Source organism: Thalassophryne amazonica, chromosome 13 (genome assembly GCF_902500255.1).
Source record: "Thalassophryne amazonica chromosome 13, fThaAma1.1, whole genome shotgun sequence".
Taxonomy (NCBI): Eukaryota; Metazoa; Chordata; class Actinopteri; order Batrachoidiformes; family Batrachoididae; genus Thalassophryne; species Thalassophryne amazonica.
In genome coordinates, this window is record NC_047115.1 from 71,798,633 (window position 1) to 71,808,824 (window position 10,192).

At 40.4% G+C, this 10,192-nt stretch overlaps 1 protein-coding gene across 1 annotated transcript in view; it reads right to left on the minus strand.

Moving 5' to 3' along the window:
* Nucleotides 1-10,192, minus strand: part of sgpl1 (sphingosine-1-phosphate lyase 1) — an 82,298-nt gene that overhangs the window by 7,971 nt on the left and 64,135 nt on the right. The window contains exons 9-13 of the mRNA XM_034184655.1: nucleotides 8,165-8,263; nucleotides 7,930-8,076; nucleotides 2,947-3,185; nucleotides 2,507-2,653; nucleotides 2,299-2,419 (exon numbers count right to left, since the gene is read on the minus strand). Of these exons, the coding sequence (XP_034040546.1) occupies nucleotides 2,299-2,419; nucleotides 2,507-2,653; nucleotides 2,947-3,185; nucleotides 7,930-8,076; nucleotides 8,165-8,263 (753 nt within the window). The remainder of the gene's footprint in view (nucleotides 1-2,298; nucleotides 2,420-2,506; nucleotides 2,654-2,946; nucleotides 3,186-7,929; nucleotides 8,077-8,164; nucleotides 8,264-10,192) is intronic.

The following is a 10,192-nucleotide window of genomic DNA, read 5'->3' on the forward strand; positions in this document are numbered from 1 at the left end:
ACTTTTTAACACATTGTCATTATGGGGTATTATGTGTAGATGTTTGAGGGGAAAAATGATTTTCATCCATTTTATCAAGATAGAAAAATTACCTCAGCATAAAATGAAAGTCAAAGGGTATAATGCCACTGGGTTTTTACCCGAGGCCATCAAATATGGCCATTGGGTATTGCCAAAGCTTTGCATCCATCCGTCCGTCTGTCCGTGCTCTGCATAAGTCCAGTCCTATTACTGCCAGAGTGGCGGGTATGACAGCCAATCAGAGTAAAGACGCACCATGACGTCAGTGGCTGGTCTTTCCAAAATCACTTCGTTTTGTGTGTTTATATAAATGCTTCTCATATATTATGTAAAAGCTAGGGAGAAATAAACACTTATAAAACTGAAAATGCTGTTTTTGGAACCTAATAACACCTTTGAACTTATTTACAAGACATTTAGCTGAATTTAGCATGGTGACATCACAGGCTGGTAGCTAGCTACAAAACGGTTTCATTTGTTTGTAAATATAACATCTTTGTCATAAAAGCTTGCAAGAAATAAACACATCTAAAACTGAAAACACTGTTTGTGTAACCTGATAACACCTCAAGTCATTTACAAGACATTTTGCTGATGTTAGCGTGCATGCTAACGTCTACTAACTAACGTATAGAGTTAAATTTGTCTCAATACCTGCAAATGCACAGAGGGTGATCTGCAAATATTCACTGATTTGTAAATCTTCCACTCTTAAAACATAAGTATTTTTGATTAACTGATTGATAGAGGGGCTTTATTGAAGATGTACAAATTGTACGTAAGCCAATATGATCAATATGATAATTAATGAAACAGCAGCAAATGATAAAGAACACAATGCTCATATGACCGAGGGTGTTTTAGCATTGTATTATATTTTAAGATTTAAGTCATAAAAGAATTTTCTTTGGCACCACTATAATTTTATTCCTTAGCATTTAGATAAGGGATTAATAATATGATATTGCTAATATGATCAAAATTCATACTATCTGCAAATAATTTAGAATTTCAACCCATGAGAGAGAAATTCAAGGAATCAGACGCTATGACCAACATTTGATAGACTTGGAAGTGATATTCAAGAAATTTTATAGATGTTAAAATAAGATGGGTCACCAGTAATCTCAAAACCTCATGCATGCACGCACTTCTACCTGTAGATAGTCTGCATAATGACGATGAAGGAAAAGACAATATTCACTATGGAATTTCCCACAGATAAATATGTCCACTTCATTAAAATGAGCTGTAATTTTGCAATATGTTACAAGAATAAACCTACATTATAATGCTTGGATTTTACTAGAAACTACATTTTCTCAGTTTTGTGAAATTTGAAAGGCCCTATAGCTTTTACAATTAATTACTGGCAATGCACAAATCCAGTATTTCAGAGCTGTAGTCATTTCCATCAAATGTGTCAGTCTGTTCAAAACAACCCGCTAAGGCCTCATTAAAAAAAATAAATAAAAAGGTTTATCATCCACGCCTTTTATTTGTTGTTTAATTTGGTGAATTTCATTGACTGCGATACAGCTGGTGCAAGAACCGGCACGTCTGCTAGGTGGCAAATATGCTTTAGCCGAAGATGGATGAAGATTACAGAGTTGGGCCCGGAATTTGCCAATTGTTGGCAACCTCACACACGAGAACAACTGCCAATAAAGCCAAGAAGCTGAAGTCATGGTACGGGGTGAGCATTCCCCCTGAGGCGACCATGACCCGATATTTACAGCCAGTATGCATGTGATATTTTGCCCAATGGAGGTAGCTTGGATGCTAAGTACAACAGGTGAGTTTTTCCTCAGTGAGTTGGAGCTCTGTGCTGACACATTCTATTCCGTGTGTCTTCTGGCAAACTGTAGCTGAAAGGTCACATTTTCTTTTGAAGAAAATTCTTTTCCCTTGTTGTATCAGACAAAACAAAAATAACAATAAAAATTCTGCCCTCATAACTTTTATCTGATGTCAAGGATGATAAACTAATGTCTTTTTTGTTGTTGTTTTTTGTTTTTTAAACAGGGCCTAATATCCTCATTACAAGGAGTTTGACCGTAGCAACATCTTGTTGGAAGTAGTACTGCTAAAGTAAGCAAACATGTATGTGGTGTAGCACCACCCACCTGCACCAACTGTGTAGAATGTGGTTTCAAATAATGTTTGTGTTTGAGATTATTTGACTTAGATTTTCAGGACTGAAGGTGAATAAAGTTGTGACATCAATCTATAGACAAGTTAGTGTAACAGTTCTGTATATTAGGAAAGCTTTCTCACCATTCCTGTCGTTTTCTCTTTGGGGTTCTTCATAATGAAGGCAACCTGCTCTCTAACATCATGAACAAACTGATCAGCAACTCCAGGCTGAGTGTGCAAAACTGTGCAACAAATATGGATGCTGTGAAAAAGAAAAACCTGTAGCTGTTACACAAGGAAAATACATGATAGAAATTTAAATTTGGCTCTTTTTTTTTTTTAAACCTACCTGGAAGGGAACTGAAGTGTGTTGAGATTCCAGCCCTTTGATGTCAGTGCATTAGACAGACGGAAAATGTCAAAGACATCTGAACCTATGGCCACCACTGACACTTCTGGTTCCCCAAAAACAAACACACCTTTTATCTTGCTGATTCTGCTCAGAACAGAGTGAGAGAGAGAAAGAAATATTTCAACTGTTCATGACGATAAGATAATATAGACTAGTGAACTCAAAGTTCAAGAGCACTGGACAATGCTGATGTAAGCTTAGCAATTAGCACAGCAGCTACCACATTTTCTGGACCGCAATTAATGTTTTTCCCCTCTTAAAAGAATAGGAAAAAAAAAAAATCTTGTTTGGCTGGTCCTGTGGCTTTTATTTCAAAGCACCTGTGCACTAAAAATACTGCATTATCATTTATGGCCACAAGAAGTTGATTTTCTTACTCCTCTTTGATTTTGCGTGCTGTACTGATGACCTTCCTGGTGGCATCGATGTATCCATTTTCTCCCATGTGCATCATTGTAGCCCAGCAGGCAGCGATGATACCACCCGGCCTGGAGCCCGCGATGGACGGAGAGGCATAAATTCCCCCCTGCCAATCTGGAGCAACAAAGTATTGGTAGTGACGGTACTTCTTATCACTGTACAGGATCACTGAGGAACCTTTGGGGGCATAGCCATACTGTGAAGGAATGTGACATAAGAAAAGCAAAATTAGAATAAAGGATCAAAACATCTCTGATGCAGTCTCTGAGAACAACATGTAAACCATCACTTTTGCATCCAGTCTTCTTCTGACAAGTCAGGGGATGGATACATGAATATTTCCAAGACAATGACACTCTTAGACTTCATTTACCTCAGTTATTAAGTAATACAAACTGTATGGTCCTGTAAATCTGTGGCAATTCCCCAAAACTGAGTGCAAGAAGGCGACAAGTAAAGCGTAAAGCCACCAAAATGACAAGACAAGCCTGAAGATGTTATAGGCTTCTGTGCCTGCAAAAGTGGTACACAGTGCAAGTTTTGCATTTTACTTCATCACTCACAAAATCTTCACAGTGGAGTTGAGCAGAGAAGGATTTTCATACAACAAAAGATCAAATCTAGGCCTTCTGGCAACCTGTAGCTGAACTTTCAATTATTCTTAAGAAAATCTTTCTCCATACAATTTCATGATGAAGCTGGATAACTGCTGAAGTGTGTTTGTGTATATGTAAATAATGCCTCACATTCACCCTGAGGTGAGGGTCCTGCCATACAAGGCACTCACTACACACCGGGAGCAACTAGGGGATTAAGAACCTTGCCCAAGGGCCCTTAGTGATTTTCCAGTCAGGCTGGGATTTGAACAGAGGATCCTCTGGTCTCAAGCCCAACGCTTTAAACACTAGACCATCACCTCCCCTAATGGTTAATAAAACATGTGTGCTTTATTAACCATGTCCATAAGACAGAGCAAGTCCAGGAAGTTCTTGACCCCATGTGTACTTTCACGCATACGGAATGAAGGCAGGGCAGACTCACTTTTTTGGGGGGGGGGGAGGGACTGTTAGGTCGGCGATACCAGCGTTCATTCACAAAATATTGATTTTGCTTTAGTGATTGTTAATTAAACAGCGTCACGAAGCTCCAACAGGCTAAAAACAGTCTAAAACTGTTTGATTCATGACTTTTTTTTTCTGTTTGAGTCTAAAGCTGTTTGATTAATGATGTTTTTTCTGTTCGAGTCTAAAAATGTTCATGATCTGACAAAGTGGACTGTTCCATTGTCCACCTTATGAGACCTGACCACGCACAGAGCGAACACAGCTGATGTTGCTTAGTTTACCATCCAGCATGCCAGTATACTGCTGGCTTCGGGGTTTGACGATGTCACGTGCATAACTGCTGTACAAGTTGATGTCACCATAACCTCAGAAAAGCTCAGTGTTGGCTGAGTGACATAGGTATTTAATGCATTAAAGTTAGAATAATATAAATTATAAATGGTACATTATGAGTTGTCACATGGATTAAGAGTATCTGAAAAATGTTGCTTCTACTTACTCAATTTTTGCAAATTCTAATTTTTGCAACAAACCTTTGAGTTCACGTTTCTATTTATCCCTGTTTGTTGTATTGATTCATTTTCTGCCACTTATCCAGGTTCGGATCACAGCGGCAGCAAACAAAGCAGCTCATCCTACATGTCCCCATCCTCGGCCAAGTCCTCTAACTCTTCCTGGGGGATCCCAAGGCGTTTCCAAGCCAGCTGGGAGACATAATCCCTCCGGTGCATCCTGGGTTTTCCTTAAGGTCTCCTCCCAAATGGATGTGCCTGAACATATCTCCAGGGAGATGATCAGGGGACATCATCACCACACTCTTGAACCACATCAGCTGCTTCCTGCCCATGTGAAGAAGGAGCAGCTCTACTCAGAGTCCCTCCAGGTATTCTCAGGCTCATATTTGTTAGTAACCCTTAACGGCGTTTGAGCGCATATTTAAACATTTTGAAATTCAATACATAGCATCAAGCTAAAAAACACTGAAACGTTTTAGACTGAAGAGCTTTACAGACATACAGTGCATCCCGAAAAGTATTCACAGCACTTCACTTTTTATACATTTTGTTATGTTGCAGCCTTATTTCAAATTAGATGAAATTCTTTTTCCCCTCAAACTTCTAGACTCAATAGCCCACAATGAAAATGTGAAAAAATTTTATTTTTTTATTTTTAGATTTTTGCAAATTTATTAAAAATAAAAAATAAACTAAGAAATCACATGTACATTTGTATTCACAGCTTTTGCCATGAAGCCAAAAATTGAGCTCAGGTGCATCCTGTTTCAACTGATCATCCTTGAGATGTTTCTACAGCTTAACTGGAGTCCACCTGGGGTGAATTCCGTTGATTGGACATGATTTGGAAAGACACACACCTGTCTACATATAAGGTCCCACAGTTGACAGAGCATGTCAGAGCACAAACCAAGCATAAAGTGAAATGGTAAATGAACTGCATTTATATAGCATTTTTCCATCTGCATCAGACGCTCTAAGCGCTTTACAAATAATGCCTCACATTCACCCCGATGTGAGGGTGCTGCCATACAAGGTGCCCACTACACACCGGGAGCAACAAGGGGATTACCATCACCTCCCCTAGCCAAAGTCAAAAGAATTGTCTGTAGACCTCCGAGACAGGATTGTCTCAAGGCACAAATCTGGGAAAAGGTACAGAAACATTTCTGCTGCTTTGAAGGTCCCAATGAGCACAGTGGCCTCCATAAATCATCCATAAATGGAAGACGTTCCAATTCACCAGGACTCTTCCTAGAGCTGGCCGCCCATCTAAACTAAGCAATCAGGGACGTGACCAAGAACCCGATGGTCACTCTGTTAGAGCGCCAGCATTCCTCTGTGGAGAAAGGAGAACCTTCCACAAGGACAAGCATCTCTGCGGAAATCCACCAATCATGCCTTTATGGTGGAGTGGCCAGACTGAAGCCACTCTGGCATGTGGAAGCCCGCCTGGAGTTTGCCAGAAGGCACCTGAAGGACTCTCAGACCACTTCTCTGGTATGATGAGACAAAGACTGAACTCTTTGGTAAGAATGCCAGGCGTCATGTTTGGAGGAAACCAACAAGCAGATAGGAAAAAGCTCTTTAAGAGTATTATAAACCCTCCAACCATTTTCTATACCCGGTTACTCCATTTAAGGGTTTGGGGGGGTTGGAGCCTATCCCAGCAGTCATAGGGCATGAGACAGTGTACACCCTGGACAGGATGCCGGTCTGTCACAGGGATATTATAAACCAATTAAAAATAATAATTCTTAAAATCAATTCCCAACTAACAGGAACTCAATGCAGACAGTTTAATATGGATGCAATGCAAGCTCTCTTTCTGGTCCTCATGAACTGATGGACAGCTGAATTTTATAATAATTGCAAATGAGAAGAACGAGAAGAAATATAACAAATAAAGTAAGTATCCAGCACAAGGCATCATTGCGACCCCAGTACATTCACTTGTTTTATTATGTTTCAACACCAGAGGGTGGAAATAAACTGGAACATATCAATAGATTTGTTTCGAAGACTTGGTGACACAATTAGGCCACATTTAGCACGCCAAGTGATGTCTTCTGTTTGATACAGACTCCAGAACAATGTTCAAGAACACAGGCTTTGTAAAAGGTTTCAAAATGTTTTCAAATATTGTTGAAAGTTTTCATTATGTAGTGCTGACAAAATGTTTTGGTATCATCCCCACCCACATGTTACATCCAGTCTTTAATTCCAATTTTACTTTCCCATTATATTGTGTATTTCATCTCATATTTGGCCAGGACGTTTGTGGTGTGTTTTTCCGCATGGTTGCTCTGTGTACTTCTTAGCTGACGATCAATGTGAAGACGGGTACAGCACGGGGAATTACATTCATAATAAATAACTACTTCACCCACAGAACTGTTCAATAGTTTAGATTTTGTTTATAATGTGATTCTGAACATGACCATTTATCTCACTGACATCTGCTGGTGTTGTATTTTCAATTCGCTGTTTTGCAGTTGTGAATCTCATGCTGTCTCACGGTCCATGACTCATGAGAGAGGTCAGTTTCAACAGAGGTCCGGTTTAGGGCAGAATGTAAACATATCTCGTGAAGTATGGACAACAACACCTACACCTCCTAAGATAACCCTCTCAACTTGAGAGAACGTGTCATCTTAAAACCTCTTGTGAACTCGCTGAATCTGCGCCATCCACATCGTCGCTAGCCATTGTTTACATGGCTTTGAAGCACCGGAAGGGAGATTATGGAAAATGTTAAAGTACCGAATAAGACTGCTGCCTGTATTTAACTCCAAACAAATTATCAAAGTAGACGAAAAGCTAACAGAGCTAAAAAATAAAATAAATGGCCATAGTCATTGCTCTGCACTTTCACGATTTTTTGTTTATAGAGCAAAATTCTTGCTAATGCCACCACAACACTGTGCAAAACCTGTCTTCTGTGTCAACACACAGAGAAGCTGCTGGGGCCTTTGAAAAATGGCAATTTTGGTTGTGAAAAATGGCCAATTAGTGTGGAGACGAGGCTAAAATTGGAGAGGTTTCAAACAAGATTTTATAAATTTCCATATTAGTTTGAAATAAGTCGAGGCCCTGATGCCCATTGGCTCTATCATGTTAATCAGATGGCAGTCTAGGATTCCCCCTAGACAAAATGTCAATCTGACAAAGATTACTTCCCCACCAAAGGCCGGTACCTATTTTCAGCTGAGAGAGTGTAGGATGTCTTGTCCAAATACTCAGACAGGTAGCATGAGTGGGAATCAACCCCAGATCTTCTTATCCATACTAATCTGTAGAGCAGGTTGATACCAGCCCAAAATAGGCAAAGGCTTCAAGTGAATAAACAGTCACTCCTTACCTTATGGGTGTCTGCAGAAATGCTGGTAACACCTTTTACCCTGAAGTCGAATGGAGCAAGTGGGTAACCAGCCTTTGCCATGAAGACGATTAGAAATCCTCCAAGACAGGCATCAACATGCAGTGGGAGGTTGTAACGTACAGCCAACTGGAGGAGGGATAAATAAATCAATTGTGAAGTATAAGACTAATGTTTGTACTGATTTCAGAATTGATGGAGACGATTGACTTCTGACCTTGGCCACTTCTTCAATGGGATCTATGATGCCATGAGGAAACTGAGGTGCTGAGCACACAAGCATGGCTGTGCTCCTGCCAATGGCTCTCCTCATAGCCTTGGTAAAATGAAAGAACAAACTGTAAGCAGACAGGGACACCACTGACATTAGCCGGGTTTCCATTACAGATTTGTGGAAAAGTTGAGCGATATTTTCTAAATGTCAACAAAGCACAATAAAGAAAAGACAGTGTTTCCGTTAACTGTTGGAAATGGACTGCTGGGCTTTGTTGTCTCACAATAACCGTCATTCAAGCAAGGCTCTCGAGAGAACTTTAATCCCAATAGTCTTGCGAAACATCGCCATTTTGGTTATTTCTCTATTTTGGGTTTGCTTTGTTTTTTAATCCAGTATTCCCATAACATCATTGAATTGCATTTTAGAATGTTGTGATGCTTTATGTACATAATGTGGCCTATAAAAGCAAACAAAAGTGTTTCCATTCCACTTTCATGAAATAAGGCTATTTTAAATCACCTGGGGAAAAAAAAACATAATGTGAGTGCAAAACATATATATACATATATATATATATATATATACACATATATACATATACATACACATACACATACACATATACATACACATATACATACACATATACATATATACGAGGTCTCTTAGATAATAAACTGACCCTTTTATTTTTTTTTTAACTATATGGATTTGAATGACATGCGATTACACCAATCATGCTTGAACCCTCGTGCGCATGCGTGAGTTTTTTCACGCGTGTCGGTGACGTCATTTCCCTGTGGGCAGGCCTTGAGTGAGATGTGGTCCCGCCCTCTCGGCTGAATTCCTTTGTTTCACACGCTGCTCGAGACGGCGCGCGTTGCTTTATCAAAATTTTTTCTGGACCTGTGAGGAATATCCGAGTGGACACTATTCGAGAAATTAAGCTGGTTTTCTGTGAAAAGTTTAACGGCTGATGAGAGATTATGGGGTGTTTCTGTCGGTGTAAGGACTTCCCACGGAGCGGGACGTCCTGCAGCGCTTCCAGGCGCTGTCGTCGGCCTGTTTCGAGCTGAAAACATCCTAATTTAAGGCTTAATTCACCCAGGACATCGTGAGAGAACAGAGAAGATTCAGAAGAGGCCGGCATGAGGAATTTATGCTGGACATTCCACTGTTTAAGGACATTTTTTTAATGAAAGACGTACGCGCAAATTCGCCGAGTCGTTTCCGTGACGACTCGGCAAATCTGTGTGCGCCGCGATAGGAAAAACACCTCCGTGTTGAAAACCATTTGTAGAATTCAGGCGGCTTTTAATGGCTTTCAACAAGTGAGTAACTGAGAAATTGTTTAACAGCTTGGGCATGTTCCAACTTGCCCGTTAAGATTTCCAACGGAGGTGTTTTTCCTGCCGCGACCCCCCGCGGTCGGGTCCAGCCCGACATGCGACTCTGCCCGCACGTTCTTTCATTACAAAATGACCGTTAACAATGGAATGTCCGAATAAACTCCTCATGCCGACTTCTTCTGAAAGTTCTCTGTTCTCTGACGACTTACTGCGTCAACAGAGCCTGAAATGTGGAAGTTTTCAACTTGAAACGGCGAGACGCTGCCGCCTCGAAGCGCAGATCGCCGTCAGGCGCCGTGGACCGTCCTTAAAGCGACACTACCAGACCAAAATCTCTCATCAGCCGTTAAAATTTTTACCGAAAACCAGCTGAATTTATTGAATGGTGTCCACTCAGTTGTGCTTTACAGTTTTGAAAAAAATTTTATCAAACAAAGCAACAGTCTCTGAGCCATTCCTAAACAATGAAAAAAATCGACGAGCGGGTGGACGACTCCTCACTCAAAGACTGCCCACAGGCGAATGACGTAACCGACAGGCGTGAAAAAACTCTTGCATGCCCACAAGGGTTCAAGCATGTCTGATGTAATCACACGTGATTCAAATCCATATGGTTTTTTGAAAAAAATAATAAGGTCGGATACTTTTCTAATAGACCTCGTATATATATACACATATA